Source organism: Cinclus cinclus, chromosome Z (genome assembly GCF_963662255.1).
Source record: "Cinclus cinclus chromosome Z, bCinCin1.1, whole genome shotgun sequence".
In the NCBI taxonomy this organism is placed as follows: domain Eukaryota; kingdom Metazoa; phylum Chordata; class Aves; order Passeriformes; family Cinclidae; genus Cinclus; species Cinclus cinclus.
This window is the reverse complement of record NC_085084.1, coordinates 51,045,274-51,068,238: the sequence shown is the minus strand read 5'-3', so window position 1 is coordinate 51,068,238 and position 22,965 is coordinate 51,045,274. Positions and strand designations below refer to the sequence as shown.

Genomic DNA, 22,965 nt, shown 5'->3' with positions numbered 1-22,965 from the left:
AGGAGAACTAAAACTATACCTGTGTTAGTAAAATTACTAGGAAGAATACTCTCACATCTTTTCCTTTGGACTGCACAACTTAATGTAATTTGTCCCTGTCTTCACAGTTACACTTCTGGCCTTGAGGTCTCTTGCAGAGTTCAAGAAGAAAGCAGTATGGACTAAAGCTTATGGGTGGTAGCTGCACACTGTACCTTATCCAATGAAGAAATCAGTCCATACTTCAAAGATGTTTCCTATCACAAGATTTTTAATTGAGTTTGGGTTTTTTCCCTTCTGTTTCATCATAAAAATTCCTATGAAAAACAATATTTTGTGTTTAACCAATATGTTGCTGTTTTGCAAATGTACTGAATCTAAATGAGAAACATACATTCAGTTTCAATTGAGTCAGTTACATCTGGGAACCTCAAAAGCTGGAGTGGAATATTCCTTTAATTCGTGGAAGCTTTGAAGGAATGGCTGAAAATAAAACAAACTTGTAAAATTTGTTTGGATATAGCGTATTTACTAAAGTGTGTTTTAATGTAACAGACTTAGAATGAGCATTTTGTTTTTTAACTGATAATCCTTCCTTTAGCAATAGCATAATATCCTTGTCCAGTAGCAACAACACATGATGACTGTATAGTGTGAGCAGGGTTTCTGAAAAGGGGTGGTATGCATGTCAATTTTGCAATGGCTTTATAAAGCCATTGAAATGAGTCAGTGATCCTGATGGCTGTTGTATCTGCATCTCCAGGACAGCTGCAATTTTCTTCCCTCTTGTAACTGTTCTTGTCTCCTTTATGCTTCTTTGCACATAAGGTGAGTTCTTCTCTGCCTCTAGAGAAAAGGGCAATATAGCAATGCTTTTCCACATTTATCATCTTAAGTATATTAGCCCCTGCTATATTCCTTATTTATTATTTTACTTTCTGAAGGAATAGAGAATTTTTCACTTTACTGTCTTGCCAAGACAGATATTAAAAACGCTTTTATATTTAGCAATCCTCCTTGCTGAAGTAGACAAAAATTAACTGAATATAATTGGGCACTGTTCCCTAGTGTCTTTCAAAACAGTACTACTAAGAGCATTGTTGCTTTTTTATCAGGTTGAAGGAAATTATATTTCCTGTATCTAGAATGCACACCCATTGGAGGAATTGCCTTATTTTCAGGACTGATAACATTTCCTCTGTCAAAGAAATTCTCCTCTGACTTCTTGGTCACTTGGTCTGTTCGCTCTGGAGGAGACAGGGGACAGACCTCATCACTATTTACAAATTCCTCATGAGGTAAAGAGGAAGGGCAGGCACTGATCTCTTCTCTGTGGTGACCAGTGACAGGACATGAGGGAACGGCCTGACATTGCGTCAGGGGAGGTTTAGGTTGGATATTAGAAAAAAGTTCTTCACCCAGAGGGTGGTTGGGCACTAGAACAGCTCCCCAGGGAAGTGGTCACAGCCTGAGAGAGTTCAAGAAGCATTGAAATAATGCTTTCAGGCACATGGTGTGATTCTTGGGTTGTCCTGTACAGGTCCAGGAGCTGGACTTTGATGATCCTTATGGCCCCCTTCCAACTCAGAATGATCTATGATTCCATGACTCTAGGATTTTCTCATCCAATAAGGGTACCGTGTGAAGGCTAAGCATTTCTTCACTGATTGGGTGCATGGAGTATTAATGCAGTACTTGTTTGCCTTTCCAAAATATTGGATAATTAGTGGTAGTTTCCTGCTGCATATGCAACTCTATACTGAGAAAACTATCTAAAGATGAATGTGCAGAACGACTCTCTGAAAGTCCTTGTCAGCAAGTCTGCATCTCAGTTCATGACATTTCCATTTGTGTGTACTTCTAAGTAATCTCTAACAAAGCCAAATATGTCACATTTTAATGGCTCCATCTCTAATATACTGTTTCAGACTAATTTATACCTTTAATCATGTCAGTTTGCATGTTTATTAGCATTTTAATTCAGAGTAATTTTTGTCTTTTTTAAAGGGAATTGCTGTATAATGCCTACTTTCTGTGTATGTTTGCTTTGAGGAGCAATATATAAACATCTGAATTAAAATAATTCATACTGATGTGTAGTAGAATATGTAAGCCAAGGAATGGCATAGCATGGCCTGAGGGTTGCAATGCTTACAGAGCTGCAGAGAGCACTGAGAGTCTAGGATAGTATCTGCAATGTTTGAACACCAATGCACACGATACAAGAAATAAACAGGATGAACTGGGAGCATTTGCCAGCTCACAAAGCTGTGATATCATTGGGATTAGTAAGACTTTGTAGAATGAGTCCCATGACTGGAGTGTTGGCATGCAAGGCTATAGGCTGTTCAGGAGGGATAGGCAAGGCAAAGAAATGCATTGGAAGGCACGGTTTTCACTGTTCATTCTTTGCAGTTAGGGATAATTTGGTTGAAAGCCTCTGAGTGAGAATTAGGGAGATGAAAAACAAAGCAGATGCCATTGTAGATGTCTACTGCTGTTCATTCAGCTAAATGCTAGCACTTTTTTAATCTATAGGCAATGAGGAGAAATCTCTGGAGCAGTAGCCCTGGTTTTTATGGAGAATTTCCAGGACATCAACTGGAAATACCAGACAAGAAGTCTGGCAAATTCCAGAAGTATGTTGAAGATAATTTCTTGTCACAAGTATTCATTGAGAAAACTAGGAAAGATGTCCCCCCTCCTCCCCATCCCCAACTTGCTGTTTGTGAATAGAGGAGAATATGGGATTTTTAGGTGGCTGTTTTGGCCACAGTAATGAGTTTAAATGATGAGTTTAATTTTTTTTTTTTTTTTGTTTTGGCTGAACCTGGAACTTGTCTTGGAACTCACGAAGAGAAGAAATTGTATGATCCTTGTAAGAGAGGTCAGCCTCAAAGGATGATTATGGAGCTGTGGTTCACATGTGTAGATATTGTCCCATACAGCATGTGTCTGAACAAGCTGTTCAGTAGTGAGATGAGTGGGTCCACAGTGCACTGGCTTAAGAACTGGCAGAAGGGCAGAGCTCAAAGGGTTGTAGTGCATGGGACTGACAGTCATCCACAGTATTCCTCAGGATTCAAAACGAGGGCCAGTTCAGTTTAATGTATTTATCCGTGATCAGGAGGCAGGACTTGAATGCACCATTAGTATGTTTGCTGATAATACTAAATTTGAAAGTTGCTGTTAACTCTTGAGAGACAAGAGATCATGCAGAAAGATGTGGATAGATGGGCATTTGGCTATGATTAATGGCATGAAATTTAACAAAGTAAAATGGAATCTGCATCTGGTACAGAGTAGTGTCTGATACTAGTCTAAATAGGTAGAGGGGTGTCTGGAGAGCAGCCCTGCTTGAAGAGATCTGGGACTACTGGTATCTCAAGATACAAACATTTAAATTAATAGAATTGCAGAATTATTGGAGTGGGAAGGAACTTCTGGAGGGCAATACACGTCTCCTCATTGGCTCCTCCACCACTTGCATTAAGAAATTGTATTCCAGTGTCTGCAGGAGCTTCCTGGACTGTGTGCTGAGCCACGCTGTGCCTCCAACAAATGTCAGGGTTGTTGAATTCTCAGAGGAGAACCAGAGCTGTGATCTCAAGGCTACTTCCAGTTGCCCATAGAAAGCCTCATCAACTTCCTTATCCGAGTCAGGTGGCCTGTAGTAAACACCCACAATAGTGTCACCCATTTTAGCCTGTTCCTTAATTTTTACCCGTAAGCTCTCAGCTCCTTGTCTATCCCTGGGCAGAGCTTGCTGCTCTCTCATGTAAAGACCAGCTCCATCACCTCACCTCACTGACCTGTCCTTTCTAAACTGTACACAGGAATCCACAACAACGTTCCAGTGGTAAGCTATCCCACCATGCCTCTGAAATTGAAGTGAGATCATGGCTCTGTGACCACACATAGATTTCCAGTTCTTGTTTATTCCCTGTGCATTTGTGGACAGGCACTTCAGGGAGCTTCAGTCGAGCATCCAGGTTCCCTAGGAATGGTCTAAGAGGATTCCCCATAGCCATACACACCCCTGATGTGGTTAGCCCTAGGACTCTCATCTTGAGGCAGCCAAGTTTGCCCTGGTTGGCATGGCCCACTCCCCGGGAGGAAGCAATGGCATGAGCATTGCCACTCTGGACCCCAGCCAAGTGATTCAGTTTAAAGCCCATCTCAACAAATTGGCCAGTCTGCTGACAGAGCTTCTCTTGCCCTTTTTATCCAGTTGGATCCCATCCTTTCTAAACAGGCTATAATCATTGAAGTACAACTCAGTGTCATAAAAGTCATTGTCTTAAGCATCTTTTTGCCTGCCCAGGTCTGAGCTTTTCCAGGGACTTAGGCACTGGAGCTGAAGTTACAGTGGCCTTTTGTGGTCACACATGGAGGGCTGACTGCAGTCTCCCAACTGCCTGCTCCAAGTTACCTCTGTACCAGAGGGAGGTGGAGAAGTCTTCTGTCATGAGCTTGATGTCTTTTTCATGCAGTTTATGTCTAGGGGTTCTCTCAATAGTGAATTTTAAAGAATCCTTTTCCTATTCCATCCTTCTGCCCAGCTGTAAGGCTCAAGACATAACATTTTTTTAACATAAAACAATAAACATGGCTTAATCTGTGATAGGTTTGACCTCAGCTGGCTTCCAGATGTCTGTGCAGCCCCATCTCCTCAACAGGACAGGGAGAAAATATGATGAGAAAGTTGATAGGTCAAGATAAAGACAGAGTGATCATTTACTATTCACTGTCACAAAAACAGATTCAACTTGTGGAAGAAAAATTTATTGCCAATTAAAAATAGAGTAGGATGGAAAGAAAAAAGGCAAAACTAAAATTACCTTCTCCCACACCTCCCTTCTTCCTAGGCTCACTTTACTCCTTCATTCCTGCATTTTCGACCTCCTCCTTCCCCAAGCAGTACAAGGTGGGTGTGGGGGTTGCATTTAGGTAATAAACCTTGATCTCTGCTGGTTGTTTGTCTTCACATTGTTGCTCTGCTCCAGCATGGGGTCCCTCCCATGGGATACAGTCCTGAATGATTTCTTCTCACAAGCTGCAGCTCTTCAAGCACTGCTCTAGCATAGGTCCTTTCCATGGGGTACAGTCCATCAGGAAAAAGCTGCCTCAGTGTGGCCCCTAATGGGCCACAGTTCCTGCTTTGCTTGTGTGGGCTCTCCATGGGCTGCAGCTTCCCTCAGGGCACAGCCACCTGCTCCAGTCTGGAGTCTTCCACTGGCTGTCATGTGGATATCTTGTCTGGTGTGTTTCTCCATGGGTTGCAGGATAACCTAATCCACCATGGTCTTCTTCATGGCATGCAGGGGAATCTGCTGCAGTACCTAGAGTAGCTCTTCCTCTCCTTCTCCATTGACCTTGGTGTCTACAGAGCTGTTTCTCTTCCATTTTTCTTACTTTTCTTTCCTGCAGCTGCTGCACCTTTTTTTGAGTTTTCAGAGAAGATGCCATGCCATCATCTTTGCTGTTTGGCTCAGCAGTGTCCTGCAGTGACTCAGTTTTGGAACTGGCTGGAACCAACTGTGTCTGGCATGTTGGATTGAATTTTCAAGGAAAAAATGTTCATGACTCAACTTTAGCAAGTTATATAGTGGTATAATGTGGACTTACTCTGGCTGTCCTCAAAACTGTCATCTTATTCAGTGGCTCTGTATGTTTCTTCACAGTGTTCACAGTTGAATCAGTTTGAGTCAGACAGAAACCCAAAGTGCAAGCACTCCTGTTTCTCTACTCAGTTCTAAATTTCTGTCTGCAGTGGTTTTAAAAAAAATGAAGCAGGGTTGACACTATATTATTCTATGCATGATCTTGTTGCATATGGTCTGCAAATACTCAGTGGTCAAAATAGTCTGCACACGTTGTCTGCCACATGTATTAAATAAAAATTAGAGCCTGTCATAACAAATTAATTTAGCTTCAGTGTTTCCTTATATAACCTCTTAGGCTGCACCATTTGAAAAGTCATACAGGCAAAAGCCTCTTCATTATTGTAACAGTGTTTAGTTTCCCTTTAAATATTACCTTCTCTCCTACTCCTATTATCTAGGCTCCCTTCCCACAGTTTTCAGTCAGCTAAAGGAAAAAAAGAAAGTCTTACTTTTCTCCCCCACACGCTTGAATTGAAATGTAATGGTAATCAATACAGGTGAAACATCTAAAAAGCTCCTGCCAGCCTCTAAGGAATTACTTGGCTATTTTTGCCTGTAAAATCCACTGGGTTGCTGTGTATATTCCTCACTCCCAACCTTTGAAAAGCCTATGATCTAGTTGTATTTTCACAGATTATCCTAGAGAAGTATGAGGAGCAATATAATTGAGTAAAATGCCTAGAATTTTACACATGGCTTTTGATAGTCATTCAGTTCCCTTTTAGGAACAGCATATTTGACCTGACTACATCTCACTTCTTTTTCAAGTATCTGTCTACTGTTCAGCATAGAAGAATATCATTGTGGGGGAAGAGAGTGACATGCCAAACACATGATTGTAAGTGTTTATTTCTGACCCTTAAACATTCCCTTGAATATGTAGTAGATGAGTACCTTAACACTTGCCTTTCTGATTTAGCTGCCTTGTCTGGAACCTTCTTTGATAACTGAAGGATGGGGCCTGAATGTGAAGGATCCTTAGTCAGTGCCTGGGTTAATCAGTGTGTTGGTCTCTAGGTTGCAAAGGGTCTGACTTCTGCTCCTTGATAAATTTCAATTCCAGCTAATTTAACATTTATATGTGAGGTACATATATGTTCGCCTAGTATAAAGTAATCTTACAGGTAAATGATATTGTGGACACAGAATATGTGTAGCTAATGAAATAAGAATTAACACTGCAGTAAGGGTGTAGCTATGAGTTGCAGCACTTTTCAACTTTTTCAGAATTCTATAACATATGTTAGAAAAAAATAATTTTAAAAACTCTGGCCACTTGAAGTCAAAACATTCACATTTTTTCAAAACCTGCTCTTTTTTTTGAGGTGCACTCAAGAGATCTGCCTTTTCTGAAAATTCTACACAGCCAGATAACATTCATACAAAGGAGTTTTGCATTGAGAAATCTTCGTCCAGTTTGTTTTTAACTATGATGTACAGCAATCCCCTAGTAATATATTTTGTCCCTCCAAACAAAATATTAATTTAGTTTCTTTTATTTTTGATGTTGCCTGTCCCTAGGTGTGCTGTTCTCTCAGAGAAGAGGTTCCAGATGATAAAGCACATACCTGAATCAAAACACAAAACAATGTAAAAACAAAGGAGTAGAATTCAAACTGCCTTCAGTTAATTTAGAAGGAACTGTAAGCGCCTTCATCTGGCAACCTTGCACAGTTCCTTCCATATACTTAGAAACAGAACACTACATCATAAAGATGAGATCCTTCAAATTCACTTTAAAGCCAATGACCAATCAAAGACTTCTGTGTAATGCAGCTAAATTCCATTGAAACTTTTCCAAAGTATTTTGATGAGAAGGAGAAGGGATCTGTTTACATGCAGGTTTTGGAGTGGTCTCGTTTTTTTCATCCCTTTAAATAATCACGCTGTAAATGTCCTAATTTAGATACCACATGTCATGCCAGCTAGGAGCTGTGAGTAAGGAAGAGTTACACAGAACCAGAGTATGATCAAATAGGATTTTTTTTAAAAAAAGCAAACAAAAAAGCAAATTTCACTGAGTAGCTGTAAGGCAAGTATCACTGAAAAAACTTTTATAGGTTTTTGTTTTTTTGCACTATACACATGGGGTTTCTTTCAAATTTAACTATTTGTATTTGAAAGATACTGGAAATTAAAACAGGTAGTGATGCACTTTCCTGCAGTGGTCTGCAGGAGATGTAGCAGAGAGAGTTAGAGTTTGTGAAAGGCCCAGTACAGATTTGATTTTTTGTTTGCCATAGGCATCCCAGTTGTGTTTAGACCCAGCTTTCTGGAACATGAGATACTTACCTGCAAAGAGCACTAGCAGGTACATTTTCAGAACATAGGGGAAGTAGATTGAGAAGGTGAATGGAAATGGTAGCTTGATGGAGTATGTGCCAAAGGATTCAAAATAAGGCAGTGATACACAAATTGCAAATCCTGTAAAAACATGGTAAATCCTTAGTCTAAAGGAAGAAGATCATCAAAAAGCTTAATGAACAAGTCAGTTACCTTTTATATTTTATGTATCTATACACATATATATATATATATATATATATATGCATTCATGCACATATGCATGTTTTCTCCTTGAGTTCAGTTCTGTAGGTTTGGGGTGCTAATTCCTCTATATACTATAATTAATAAATATATCCTATTCTATAACAAGTTCTGTCAGAAACAAGTGCTTTCAGTGTGTTCTCAGTGGGCAGAGTTCTTGGTGTAAGTATGGCAACCTGCTAAGTATGGCCTGAGCCAGTAAGGTCAGCCTCAGCAGGGGAGAAGCTTTGGAACTTGGTGTCTAGTATACTCAGTCTGGAAGGGAGAAATACATTAATATTTTATGAGGGTATCTTTCTGCTTTACTTAGACAAAAAGAATATTTTCCCATATTTTTAAAAACAAAACCAAAACCAAACCAACAAAAAAACCCCAAAACCTACCAGACACACAAGCCCCAAACCCCAGATAGTTCCTATTAAAAAAAATAACAGATACAGAGGTGACATATAGGTTAATATGAAGGTACATGAACATTTAGGACAGCTTTGGCAACACATCAGGAACTATGATAAACACTAATGGCAATTGAAGTGATCACATTTTACTGAAGAGTATTAAGGATGCAAGTGGTTCGCACCCTTCCCACCTCCTTACCTTTAGCCAGAACTGAAAGTGGATAAACTGGGATGGGTAGTGAGAAGTTGAGCCATGTTAGTGGTAGGTAGTATATGCCCATCCTTGCCAACATGTTGTAAGTGTGCCTGCAATAAGAGGAAAGCAGATGAGCTCTGAGGAAATTATGATGTCTTTAGAATAAAGATAGACTATTGGAAGATTCACAGGAATTGCAGAAGAGCTTGAAGCTGTCTCAGTAAATTTTGGAGCCAGCAACAGTTTTCATTCAGACTCCAATGCCTGAAAGTAGATGGTCATTTTTTTCAGAAGAGTTATGTGTGGTGCTACCCTAGAGCAGGCAGACAGCAATAAAGCCCTCCAGACAGAAAGCTTTATCAGAAATTATTTCATACTGGTCCATTGAAAACGGATTTCAGATGAAGGTGTCATAACTGAGAGGGGCAGGCAGAATATCACGGTTGCTTGGGACTGAGACAATCCTGATTTGTGACTGTTGAGGCAGCTGAATCACTGATGGAGAAGGTTAAACAAAAAGGCAATTGCATGTACATAACATCTGCCTCTCTCCTGGACCTCATGCATGTGCTGCTGCTCAGCTGTGGATTATTTCCTGGATGGACTTCAGTAGGGGTAGTAGGTCAAAAAAAGGCAGTTGCTCTCCAGTGTATTGCAGCATTTTATTTTTACTGTGGCTGTTACTGTTGCTCATTGAGAGAACAGAATGCTTAGTACTTCAGTCTCCAAAGGTGATCTGATCTTGTTTTGATCTTAAAGTGGTACAGCAGCTCTCCAAACACTGGAGAAACAATCTGATTGTATTTTTGGTCAGCTGAAAGACTTTTTGCACTGTGGGCTTGCTGGAGATGTGTAAATCTATTACCCAAGACTTTCTTACAGATGAAACTAGTGTTAAACACTCTTCCTGTATTCCCTTCTTACTGATCAATTTGATTAATTTTGCATCATATCTGGACTGTAGAAGAGTGTGGTAGACTGAAAATGGATGATTGACTCTGAAGATTTCCCTCTGCAACCTCAGGGTTGTCTCTATTTTTTATTATTGCTTTTAAGGCTGAATTCCAACCCAAGGAAACAGCTACTCCCTATCTATACAATTCCATGGGATGTTACAGTATAAGCAGGAAAGATCAGAACTTGCTCTCAGTATATGACTAGCCATGATGTGTAATAAATAGTCCCTAGAGAAATTTATGTCCCTGAAAGTTTATATGGAAAAGCTTGTAATACTTCAAGAGTAGTTGGTAAGGGGTAGGAGAGATCTCTGTACTTTTAGACATGAGTACTTCTTTGATATACTAGGACATGGCACAGATGCTGTAAAATAAATTAGGTAAGAATTCTAAATTTGTATGAGTTGTACTATAGTTTATTTGAATTGGTCATTTGCTGCTATAGACCACAGTAGCTTTCCTGTTAAACAACTGCTGTTACTGCTGTGGTGCTTAACTTGGTTCTTTAGCAAGCACAGAATACAATGATGCATTAATGGTACTATTATGCACTGACAGGAACTTCCAGCCAATATTGTTTATACTTCTGGCATTTCTCCAGCTGCACTGGACCCTTTAATTTCAGATTAGTTTCTATTGTTTTAGTTTTACAAACTTCAAAAAGAAATGAGATTGAACTATAACCAAAATAATTAATACAAATAGCAGCCTATTAAAATGTATTTCAAAATCCTCTGAAGCTGACTTAAAATCTTTATCAATTCTCTCTGGCACTTTCCTGTTCCAGATCTCTTTTATAACATATTTCCTTTGCTGCCTAAAACCATCTTCTGCAGCCAGTCCCCTAAGCAATATATTTAAATTGCAGAAAGCCATTTTAGCAGAAAAAAAGTTTTGCTGCAATACATAGGTTGCTGTGAGAGCCATCTTATTAAAATGTTTATTAATTCTGTGTGTACGTGCTCTAAGTCTAAAAAGTGAGGTGCACAGAGGCTTATATTACATATGAGACAACAATATTTATTGTTCTTGTGATGTGATATATGCCCTGCTACACCAAAACTCTCAGGCTCCTGCAGCAGGAGCTCTTGGCTTTTTGGAAAGCACAATGCAATTAACCCAGAATAGTCTTTCTGCCTATGACAGAAGTTCTATTGGTGCTGCCTTAATGTTCTGTAAAAAAATAAAATAAAAAAGCAACAGGATGTTAATGGTAACCAGGATGGTTTCAGGAATTGCTGTTCTCCAGAAGGTAGTTGTGATTGCCCTCTGAATTTTTGTTAAAAACATCAAGGCCGTTGAACTACAAATGTTAATGCAGTTTGCTAATGCATATCTCTGTCTTACATTTGTAAATTACTCTGCCTCTTAACCATGTGGATTTTTGTAAAAATCATTAGGTAACTTTAAAAGTTCGATTTAAAAATGGATAATATGATTTGCCAATCTGAAACAATTAAATGAGCCTGCTGCACAATGGAGATGGAGTTCTGCTGACAAGAATAACCCATTTTCCCCTTGTGGTTTTGATGCTGACTCCTTACCTGATCACATCTAATAAATTCCAAAGGAAAAATAAAACACAGACGACATATTTCCCTTGAACTTCTTCCTGACTGTTGATCACAACAAATAAAACAATTATTCTCTCAGTGATCTGAAAAAAAAAAAAAGAAAACTTTTAATTCAGGTAGCACCTTGTGTAACTGTTTTGGCAAAATAGGAGGCCTCAAATGGATCCAATTTTCTTTACACAAAATCAGCAGTGAACATTTTGTTTCATGGCCTACTTTTGCTCAAGGTCCTTCAGCAAAAAGAAGTGGACACTGCTGGCTGTAGCATCAATGACCTGTTACAGTCCGTGTGGAAGTTGGCTTGCTAGCTGGGTTGACTTGTGTTTGTAGCCAAGGATAGCACCACTGTGAATGAGCCCAGGGAGGTTGTGGAAGCAAGGACTACTCCTGCTCCATGTGACTACCTGGAGGGCCGGTAGGGATAAGCTTCCTTGCTTGTAGGCTGTGTGGGAGGCAGTACAGAGGTAGGGTCTTATGGCAAGGGTGGGTCTTATGCCAGAAAGTACTAATCTTGCACTCCCATATCTGTTTTTCCTATCTTGGAAATCTGTGTCCCAAGGAATCTCTTTCATGTAAGATTTGCAGAAAGAAGGAGGAAAAGTATAATTCCTTATCTTTCTTTCCATCTTATTCTTGATTACGGGAAGTGGGTTTAAGCTTGTCACTTATGTGAATGATTGCCGTAGTGTTTATGTCCTAACATTTTTCTAGTGGTTGAACTTTATCCAACCCACAAATGAAAAGATAAAGTGGATTAAGCAGGCAGTGTGTCCAGCTTAAAATAAATACTTTGGCAATATTAAATCTCAAGAAATTAACAAGTGTGTCTTTTTGCAGTTTTCCTGACAACTTTTCTAACAGTATTCATGCCCTGCCCTGTAAAGTAAATGTATCACTACTGGCAAGAGTTGTCAAGCTGTCCCAGAACAGTAACACTTCACTCTGATACATTCTATTAGAAGGTGCTGAAGTAGAAAACATGCACCTTAGCAGTTAGTATTAATTGATATAGCTTCATTAGGTTGGGTTTTTCTACCCAATTCCATGTCTTCCCTAAGATACATTAGTTGTAATGATTTCACAAGCTGAGATATCAAGTCAGTTAAAAGTTACAAAATGAAAGTGGGTTACCTAGGTTGTTTCTATAAGCACTTTTATTATTTGGTTTCCCCAGACTCCCTACCTTAAACAAAGTAGGAATTTTGCCTCTCAGCAAGTTTGTGTGGTAGTTTTGCTACATAATATTTACAGGTTTGTGCATGGACCTTTCTGGCCACAAGCTCTCTTGTTTTTTTACAGACCACATCTGACAGATGAAGCAGCCTTCACTATTCAGCAAAATTACGTCAGAGCAATTTTTCATACAGAAAGAAAGCATGTCTATCCCCCAGGGATCTGGTTCCTCATCTTGGAAAGCACTGAGGGGCCAGAACAGCTAAAAACAGTCTTCCTGCTTCTCACCCTCCTATGACCATCATCTTGTGGTGCTGATCCCATAGGTCCCTAACTGAGGAACTGATTTTTAAAAAGGTCAGATGTTGGCAGACTTCTGTACAGATGGGTCAGGAAACAGAAAACGAGGACTAATATGTCATGTGTTTATACACTGATGCTGAGGAACATGGCAAGAATATGGGGGAACTGGAAGTATTGATGCAGATCTGAAACCAAATAGAACAGAGATGCAAGAAACAGGGCAGGGAAACCATCACAAGAAGAAAATCAAAACAAAGGCAAAAGCCATGTGAGCACTGGGTGGGACTGTGTGCCAGAGAGAAGAGGTGAAGTAGAATCTGACTTTAAACTGTTAGATAAAAAGTGGTAAAACGTGCAGCATTAGTAGTGTGGGCATTTTGTTACTGACCCTAAAATCAGACTTGAGATGTGGAGAGGAAGTTCTGCAACATTGTTTATACAAGAGCTGTTTCACAGAATTGCCACAGATAGTTATCCTAGAGACCAAGAGCTTCATCATTATAGTGAAAAGATGGACATGTTCTTAGATGTCAAAGCTGAAAGATTTTCCAATTGGTCATTCACTTTTCAAAAAGTGTCTGGGTGGAAATCTGCTAGAAAACAGCATAAATGATCAGGGTCTAATCACCTTTCAGTAAGAAAAAGGATAAGCAGTAGGAAGCTAGTTACCATTTCAAACCCCAGTTTGAAACTCCAGTTTCAAATGGATGTGTGCTGGCCAATGAGACAGAATGGCTATGGAGGCACACAATTCAGCCTTATAATCTGGAAATGGAAGAAGCTGTGAATTTTCTTCTCTCCCCAGGACACAAGCAGAAATATGAGGTATTGAGAACCACCTACATGGGACTCAGCAGATTTCCTCCATCAGAGATTCATACTGGGGAAGGGGAGCAATGGAGGCACACAGCATTATTAATTACACATGATGGAACTCAACAACCTTAAGTTAAAAAGTTAAGTAAAAAAAATCCTGCAAGAGCAGGAAATGGGACATGGCACAAACTGGTCACTTTGAGGTATTTTGTTCCTGTTAGACTCATCTGGCAAGCAATGGGCTGCACAAAATAGCCACCAGACACTGAAACTGGAAGGACATAGCCTTGGTCTGGAGCACATCTGTGGGGCAGGACACAGAGCTGGCTGCTCAGGACAATTGTGATATTCCCATGAGGACAGACAGTGGCATGATACCTCTTTTTCCACATAAATCAGGAAGTTGCCTGCCTGCTTTCCTTTCCTAACACTCCTAGCTTTAGGTAATCCACACAAATCAGTGGTAAATGCAGGGGTTAGTCAAAGGCTGGGGACATTTCCTGCAAATGAAGAGGTAGGATACTTCTCGGAGAAAAGTATGTTGATACTGTGTTGATATATGTACACACATATCTGTTTGCAAATATACATGCAGTCATGTACATTATAAATTCACGCACATATACACACAGATAAAATGCATGTGCTGTTGCTCAGTTGTAGATCATTTCCTGTACCGATGATCTGTCCTTGCATGAATGAAGATGTGATATTCTCTGTAGTTACTCTCTTGCTTAAAACAAAACAAAACACACACACACACAAAACAAAACAAAAAAAACAACCAAACAAAAAAACCCAACAAAAAAAGCAACCACAAAACTACAAGTCCTATGTTTTCACATTCATAAAAAGGAAGTATATGCTAGGATATCACAAAGCATAAATATAATGTTTTCAGTCTTCAGTCTTTAAAAATCAAACTGGAATTACCTTTCTTTTCTGACACTGGTCTCTCAAAGGATGCAGCAAGTTCTGTAAGAGTGATACAGATTTCTGCAAGGCAGACTGAGTTTTTTAATCAAGTAAATGAAATAGAGCAAATTTGGCTAGAGAAAATAGCACATTCACTTCCAGTTTGTAATGATCATGACTGTGCAATTTCTTACTTGGTACCTGAAATGCTTACATAGTTCTTCAATTAGTGCATATTAACAAAAAAAAAAACAACAAAAGAAAGTGAGAAAAGTGCCACTAAATATTTAAAGTTAAAAAATAATGTTTTTATCACAAAACCACAGTACGTGGCTTTTGGTTTGCACAGGATGAAGAACTGCTCTTTGTTTCACAAAAACACCAGTCTTTTCTTAGACCTTTCCTCTCTCCTTGCTATGATGCAAGTTCTGTCAGCCTTTACTCCCTAGCCAGACTAACACATTTTGTTACCTTCTATTTTGGTGACAACGACATGTGACATGTTCTCCTGTCCTCCTTCAATTACTTAAGGTGTAAATGATCTGAGAGACATCCCTGTGCACCAGCTTTGTGAGCATCTCCTGCCTCATCTTACCCCAGCACATCCATCACACAGGACTCATCTTTCTTTCATGGTGTGACTTGGCCTTGACCTACCTTGCTCTTGTCAGATCCTGGTGGGCTGAGACTTTCTCCCTCAATGAGTTTTTCCAGAAGACTCCTCTCAGTTTGTTTTTCCACTGTCTGTATCATGTATCCCAAAATGTTTCTTTTAAATGCTATTAAACCACAACAAATGCAATACTAGGCAGAAATCTTTCACTCAAGGATTCATCTACATCTTGTATTTGCCGTTATGCCTACAGAATAACCTGCCACCACGGGGCCCTTTCACAGCTTGTTTATTTAATGTTAATTTATACCTCCACCCATGTGCTTTCCTGACATTGCCTGAGCCAGCTGTTCTCTCATCCCAGTGATCACCCCAAGTGAACTTCACTGTGGATGTTCATGTATATGCCTGTTAATGAGGGATACATACAGGACCATGTTTTAAGGTCATAGTCGGAATAGATGATGGGAGCACAGAACTAGGCATCCACTATCAAATTCTTGCACCTTTATCAGAGCCCTGACTGTGCAGCAGTCAGGCTGCGGCAAGGTAAATCTCTCTTAACTAACTTTTCTTCCTAGTTCATTGTGGAAAATATACCTTTTTTTTCTTCCTAAGAGGCAGTGAAGAAAGTGTGACAAGGCATGTGGGAGTTGTGTTGGCACACAGCTGCTTAACCTACACTCTCAGCAAAAGCAGGTAACCCATGGGACAGCAGAGTCTCCACCAGAGAGCTTATACATCTTGTTTGGACAGCATGAGACTGCTGCTAACATCAGGGGAAGAGACTTGTTCACAATGAGAGTGCAGCTGGGGAAAATACCAAGTGAGGATCCAAAACTATATTTGGTGTGAGGTGAAACCTGACAGTCACAGTGCCATATGGTTCCCTGAGCCATCTCTCCATGCTGCCCAACAGAACACTGAACAAACTGCACTGCCCAGGAAAGGTCACAGTTTTCTTGCTCTGAATATCCATTTCGTACTAATGTAATTTGTGGCAACAGAGAACAGTGTTTGTGCAGGCTTCCCTGATGTCTGCTTTGTGTAAGTCTGGCTAGGAAAGAAACAGACTATGTCAGGGCTGGGGAATGTGTAAACTCTGCCAGGACAAGGCTTGCTTTAATGACCAAGAGCAGGCTGCTCTTCTTTCCAAGACGTGAGATTTGTTACAGGTCGTACTAGAAAGGAGTCTTCTTTCTCCCCTAGATTAGCATCAAAGCATGTGGATTTAGGCAGGGAAAAGCAGTTATTTGCATTTTGATGAATTTACTACCATACTTAGGAAGCAGTGTAAAGAACAGAGATCTGTATTAGTCAATTAGTTAATTAGTTATTTAGGCAATTAGTTAGTAGAGATTTGAAAAGAAGAACATCTTTACCCATTAATATCTCACTTGACAAAAACGGGCTATCCAGAAAACTAAAAACATAACTAACTATTCTTGGTGTTCTGACTGCTGAGAGAATTATGAGTTTCACCATTATTCAAATACTAAGGATTGAAAAGGTTTGAAGAAAAATTAATCATTTTGCTTTTTCCAGTGCATTAAGAAAAAATAACAAAACCTGAGATTAACACCCAAAAGGGAAAAAAAATAGTGTGGCAAGGAAAACGTCAGAGTATCATCTTACTTTCTGCTACAGCATGTGATATTTTGGCTGGTTTTCTGCCTACAGCTGAACATAAGTTACTATGGGAAAAGACCAGCCTGGTTAAACAGAGAACTTACTGGAAGCAAGGGGAAAAGAAGAGAGTGCCTCACCTCTGGAAGGAGGGGATGATAACTTGGGGGCACTACAGGGATGCTGGGAGGTTATATAAGGAGAAACATAAAAGGGCCAAGCCTCCCTGGAGTTTAATTTGATCACTGCAATTGGTCATTGACCCATTTCTGCTGATGGCCACTCATCTGGACATTTTCTGGGTCTGTGCTGGGGAACAAGCATGGGTTACTCACTACTCAGTTTTACTCAAAAAGAAAACAAGTTGACAAGACAGTTCTTTCTCAACCAGCCCAGTTCTGAGGAAGCAATTCCTGCAGTTAGCAAACTACCAGCACACCAGGCTGCCTGAGGAAGGGTGCAGGTGCAGCATTCAGTGTATTTCAGCCTGGGCTTGCCCCAGGGGCAGCTATGGCTGATGTGTATCAATCATGAGAGAGTCTTGAGAACGAACTTACCTGCAAAAACCTGGGGAGGAGACGGCTTTTGTCAATGCCGATGAGGATGTGTAGGATCTCCAATACAGATAACAACTGGCAAAGGCGCATTACAAATCCTATGGAGTGAAACGTGTCAGCCACTGACTCTACAGGCAAAATTAAGAGGAAGATTAGAGGATGGCTGTACAGTAAAAGTCTGGAGCAAGTACTGGGTTTGCTTTTACTGTCATCACTTGAGATGAATAAAGGAATAAAGTTCATGCACTACCAAACTTCTGGGTAGCAGAAGAAAAGCTTCAGGGAGTGGAGGAGGCAGTCCCCTCTGTGTGTGTGGCTCTGACACAGAGACAGGAAGCTGAGAAAAGAATTGAATTCCCTATACTTAATGCATGAGCAAATGCTGTGCAGGATATTTTGCTTTAGAGATACTGCTTTAGGGTATTTCTAAATAGGAGAAAATGTTGAGGAAATATATGAGGAATTTCTAAACACTAGATGCTGAGTTCCTGCACTGCCAAAAACAAGTAGTCCAGAAATCAAACATTTTTTATGCATCCAACTACCCACCATTATAAGTAATTTTAAATTTCCAGTCACTAGTTTTCTATTTTTGTGTCTTAACCCCAGGCAACAGAAAGATAAATATATTGTAATGTTTTTGGAGATAGAGAGTCGTGCAATAATCACAGAGATATTCTCTCCTGGTGGCTTCAGTAAGATTAATATTTGCCATAACGACTGAACCTAGTCACATTTAGGTTTATAGCTAATCCAAATGTTACTAGCATGCCACTGATTAATAAAGTTCATTAGAAAGACAAGAGCTTCATTCCCAGAGTGACAAGGGTAGAAGACAGGCACAAGTAATTTGTTCAACCTTTTATGGTTGCACAAAATGGAGTGTCATTCTGGTTGAATTACAGTCCCTGGCATTGGATGTACAGATGTTCAGAATCTTAACTTCATCTCTAATTTGATATTTCTGTGTGTCTGTCACTGCCATTTAAAATGTTCAAGAAAAGTAGAGAAGGGACCTTACCTTTTCCAAATGTCATGAACCTGATGATCATATTTGTAAATATCCAAGAATGTCCACAGAATTGCATTAAGTCATACAAAACCAGGTACATGTTCATGGTAAAGCTGTGGAAAGTGAAAATAATAAACTATATGACTTACAACAACACTGTAAGAAATTGCACCCTCTTTGGACATGTTAATAAATCAGAGGAAAAGAGCTGAAACTGAGAGCAGCCCTACCAAGAAGGGCTTGGGGGTGCTGGTGGAGGAGAAGGCAGACATGACCCAGCCATGCACTGGCAGCTCAGAAAGCCAAGTGTGCCCTGGGCTGCATCCAAAGCACTGTGGGCAGCAGGGGAGGGAGGGATTCTGCCCCTCTGCTCTGCTCTGCTCTGCTCTGCTCTGCTCTGCTCTGCTCTGCTCTGCTCTGCTCTGCTCTGGTGAGACCCCACCTGCAGTGCTGCATCCAGCTTCGGGGTCCCAGCACAGGAAAGACATGGATCTTCTGGAGACAGTCCAGAGCAGGGTCAACAAGATTATTAGAGGGATGGAGCAGCTCTCCTGTGAGGAAAGGCTGAGGGAAATGGGGGTGTTCAGCCTAGAGAAGAGAAGGTTTCAGGATGACCTGATTGTGGATTTCCAGTACCTGAAGCAAACTTAAAAAGGTAGAGACTCTTTACAAGAGTGTGTAGTGTCAGGACAAGGGAGAATGACTTTAGACTGAAAGGGGGCAGGGTAAGATCAGATACTAAGGAAAGAATCTGGACTGTTAGGGTGGTGAGGGACAGGTGCAGTTTCCCAAGAGAAGTTGTGGATGCCCTGTCCCTGGAATGTTCAAGGCCACAAGAAGGATGGCATTCTGAGCAACATGTACTAGTGGAAGATGTCCCTGCTCATGGCAGGGGTGTTGGAACTATATGAAGCTGAATGGAACATAACAATTCCTAATGTCCCTTCCAACCTAAATCATTCATTGATTTTGTGAAACATAAACAGATCAGTGAAAAACTGTTTGTGTCTCTCAGAGGTCCCAGAATAGAACTCTGTCTAATGGTTTAAAGGCTCCCTTTGTTGCTATATTTAGGATATCCCAGAAAAATTTTCAGAGTTCCCACTAATCATTAGGGTGATATGTGTCCATAAAGTGAAATCTGTGCTTCCAGAGGAAGAAGTATCTAAACAAAGACACTCCATTAACTTCTGGATTCAGGTTGCATTTAATAAACAAAATCTCCTGTGGGAGAAGACTGTCTTTTGCAGCATTCTAACCTAATTTTCATGGACAGTCTGACTTTTTGCAAAACTTCATAAGCTGTGGATATACCTAATTACCCATAAATGTATTTTCTTCTGGTCTATTCTGAAAAGAGAGGATTACCTGCTCTCCATCTCTAAGACTATCTTTTAGGATAGCTTGTTAATTTTGTACTAGAATTTATCTCCTGTGTTGGACCTATTAATTTCCTGCCCTAGTAAGTAATATTCTCTTCAAGTCATGCTTTGATCCTGTGTGTTCTTGTGGTATGTCTCTGCCAAAAAAACTTCATTTCATTTATATCTGTACATTAACAAATGGAATAAGTCTCTCTGTTCAAAAATATCTAAATTTGATAAATGCTTGTACTTCATTCCTAGCATTGGACTGTAAGTAACAATACAGAGTTATTTAAGTTGATCTAGATAAACTGATCTTCTGAATTTTTATTGTAAGTAAATCCCAGGGAGGTCATAAAAAGTGCCTGTCTTCCTCTCTTCCAGTTATGCAGGATGGTGGTTATTGACATCATCACTTCTCTTAAGTACAAAAATATTTGTGGGAATAAAATATTTCCCAAAAGACATCATTATCACTTGATACTGTAAAAATAAGACATATAAACACCGAAAGAAGAAATCTATTCCATATACACCTTCCTTTTGGGAAAATTAGGATACAACTGAATTGAACTAAAGTCCAGTGAGATCAATTAATATTTAAGCCAAATTCCATCTGTTTATTACTGAATGACCCTTTGTTCCCTCTTGTGCTAAGAAGTTGGAAAACTATATTGTAAAAAGACAAAAAATTAAGAACCTTGTTCTGTGTTAAGAAAGTCTTATTACTGGATGGATAGGAATTACTGTGTGGAAGTTCCAGGAGCAAACATGAAAATCTTGAGGCTTTCCAGTCAGCAGCTCCACCACTCTCTTTGGTCTGATACTGCTGTGTAGGCTTCACACTGGATGCAAGCTGAGCATATGGTTTCTCTCTTCTGAAGTTTAGTTTGGTACATCTGTCTGTCATCTCAGAGCCTGTCTTTCAGCGATTTGGTTGTATTTACCAACTCTTCCTTGCATTGGCTGGCTGGAGAACTGTTGCTTTTGCAGTTCTTAAGGCACTTAATCTTGACCAAACAGGGAGTAACATTTGTAAATGCAGCCTCACATTAGTGTTTTGGCAGTGTGGCAGCTGTTGCACATTAAAACACACCATTTTAAAAATATACTAGTGACTGCTGAAATGTGTACAGACTGCTGACATTAATGGAGGGCCCCATATTCCCCAAGGAGTATAGAGATGTGGTGCTGGGCAGTGTGCCGGTATTACATAGAGGACAGATCCTGGCCCTAGAGCTGTGAGCAGCACAGTTCCCTCCCTTGCTGGAGCTCTCCACTCTGAAGAAACAGCCCTAATCTGAGAATGCATCACGCTTTTTCAGTCTACTTTGTTAACCCCCACACAAAAGGTACCTAAGAGCAAACAAAAGCTTTTCAGAGAAGTGAAGAAATCTGAAGAGACTGAAAGGTGATATCAGAGTGATAAAAGGAAGCTGAAATGCAACTTTTCACCAATGTCCTCCTCATCCAAAGGCTGACCTCTTTATCTGTAGAAACAGAAGTGGGCTGAAGAAAACCTATTTCCTGTCCCAACAGCTCTGTGTCAACAGACACAGATTGCAGGCATCTGCTTTTATGTGAAATGTGAAGGGCAGAAGAAATGGTCTTTATTTAGATCCTCTGTTCCCATCAGTTCACAGCAGGCATGACTCCACATTTCACTCCCAGAACCTACTTCTGCAGCACAGTTGCAGACAAAATACAGACTATCCATCAGGTAGTGGTTCAGACCCTGAGCCTGCCTCAGACTTTCTGGCTAGTCTTCCAAATTTTGCCACCCTGGTGCCTGACCTGCTGCCACATCTTTCCCTTTGTGATTTGCTTTAAGGCGTCCAAGTTTCTTTCATTTGAAGACACTGTGCAGGGCAGGATGTGTCACAGCACATTTCAGTACTCTGTCTGCATTGATGAGATAACAGGAGAAGGAAACTAACATAGGTCTTGCAGGAGATAGACCCAGAAGGCTGCACTTGCTATCTGCTGTTTTAATTGTCAGTTTCACCTTGTTTACTGTGGCTGATTTTATGCTAAATAAATATACATTGAAATGCTAGGGATGCATATGTAATATCAACCCTGCTTAGCAGAAAACTTATCTGCTTTCTCTGTGGGCTCAAAACCCAGAAAACTAGATAAAATGTATGAAATGTGAGAATTAGCAAATGCAGCAAAGATTTTATCATTTTAGTTGCAAAGCCTTGTGTATTTCCTTGGGCAGAAATTTCACAAAGTGTAACCTGTTGCATTTTATTATTTTTATCACAAAGGTCTTAAGTGAGTCCCTGTGGTAACTATCATTCAAGGCAAGCATGGAGGTAGGTGCCGTCAGTGTCTGAGGGATGGTCAGGACCATGCTCCCCATGAGCTAAGGTGACAGCACAGCAGAGGCACGCAGATCAGGTCAGCTCTTGCCCCATCTGTGTGTCCCTAGCAGGGTGACAGGACGAAGGCCGCACTCAGGGTGCTCTCAGGGTTGTCCCACGCGGTGGGTCCCACCCAGGCTGTGTGCTCAGGGCACTTCCCTGCCCCCCTGGACTCCTGTGCTCGCCGCCTTTCTGCGTGCCCGTGCTGGCTGACCACACATGAGGAACCAGCCCTCATGCTGAAACCAGACAGCAATGCTCCTTTTACTCTTTTTTTTTTTCTCCTTTATTCCTTATCAGACAAGATCTGCTAAAAAATTCCCTCTGCTGACATGATTTCCTTTTCTAAGTCACATTAAGTCGTGTCGGTCTGAACTTCTGTGTCATCCCCTTCCCACCCATGACAAGCTGCAAGCTCTGTAGTTCAGGAAGAAGAGAGCTGCTGCATACAGCTACTGTACTTTTCTCCCATAGGCACATCCCACCCAATGTGTTTTTCCCTTTCTTTTTTGTATTTGAGCGGTCTGTGTCACCTGCACTCAAGAAGTATTACCTGTTGCAGGGGTCAGATTGCTGCTGTCGCTCCTGAGCTTTCTCTTTTTTCCTCTCTGCAGCTGCAACAGCTGTTTGTTAGGAGATCACCCCTCCTCTTTCCTCTTACCCCACCCCACAACGTCACTGTATGTAGCACTAAGCAGGAACAGCGCTGCACTTCCTGAGAAAGAAGTTTTTAAACCCAAATATCTCTACTACATTTGCCATGACCCTCAGTCAGCCCAGCCTGGGACAGCCTACCCCACCCTACCCTACCCTACCCTACCCTACCCTACCCTACCCTACCCTACCCTACCCTACCCTACCCTACCCTACCCTACCCTACCCTACCCTACCCTACCCTAATCTG

The 22,965-nt window shown here is 40.6% G+C and overlaps 2 protein-coding genes across 6 annotated transcripts in view; one reads left to right on the top strand and one right to left on the bottom strand.

Moving 5' to 3' along the window:
• FOCAD (focadhesin) overlaps positions 1-857 on the top strand; it is a 92,962-nt gene extending 92,105 nt beyond the window's left edge. For both annotated transcript variants that reach the window (XM_062512831.1, XM_062512830.1), the window contains one exon: positions 108-857. In XM_062512831.1, the coding sequence (XP_062368815.1) occupies positions 108-181 (74 nt within the window). In that variant the 3' untranslated portion in view covers positions 182-857. The remainder of the gene's footprint in view (positions 1-107) is intronic.
• Positions 858-4,727: 3,870 nt separating this feature from the next.
• On the bottom strand, positions 4,728-22,690 carry HACD4 (3-hydroxyacyl-CoA dehydratase 4). 4 transcript variants are annotated; one of them, XM_062513336.1, is made up of 7 exons: positions 22,615-22,690; positions 18,341-18,444; positions 17,320-17,447; positions 11,287-11,399; positions 8,790-8,896; positions 7,938-8,069; positions 4,728-7,213 (listed from the first exon to the last, which is right to left on the bottom strand). In XM_062513336.1, exons 2-7 carry the CDS (start codon positions 18,435-18,437, stop codon positions 7,131-7,133), a joined length of 660 nt encoding a protein of 219 aa, XP_062369320.1. In that variant the 5' UTR covers positions 18,438-18,444; positions 22,615-22,690; the 3' UTR covers positions 4,728-7,130. The 4 variants fall into 4 exon arrangements, with proteins under 4 accessions (XP_062369320.1, XP_062369317.1, XP_062369318.1 ...); XM_062513333.1 differs by lacking the exons at positions 18,341-18,444; positions 22,615-22,690 and having other exon boundaries at positions 17,320-17,654; XM_062513334.1 differs by lacking the exons at positions 18,341-18,444; positions 22,615-22,690 and having other exon boundaries at positions 4,728-5,523; positions 17,320-17,654.
• Between the last annotated feature and the right edge of the window lie 275 nt (positions 22,691-22,965).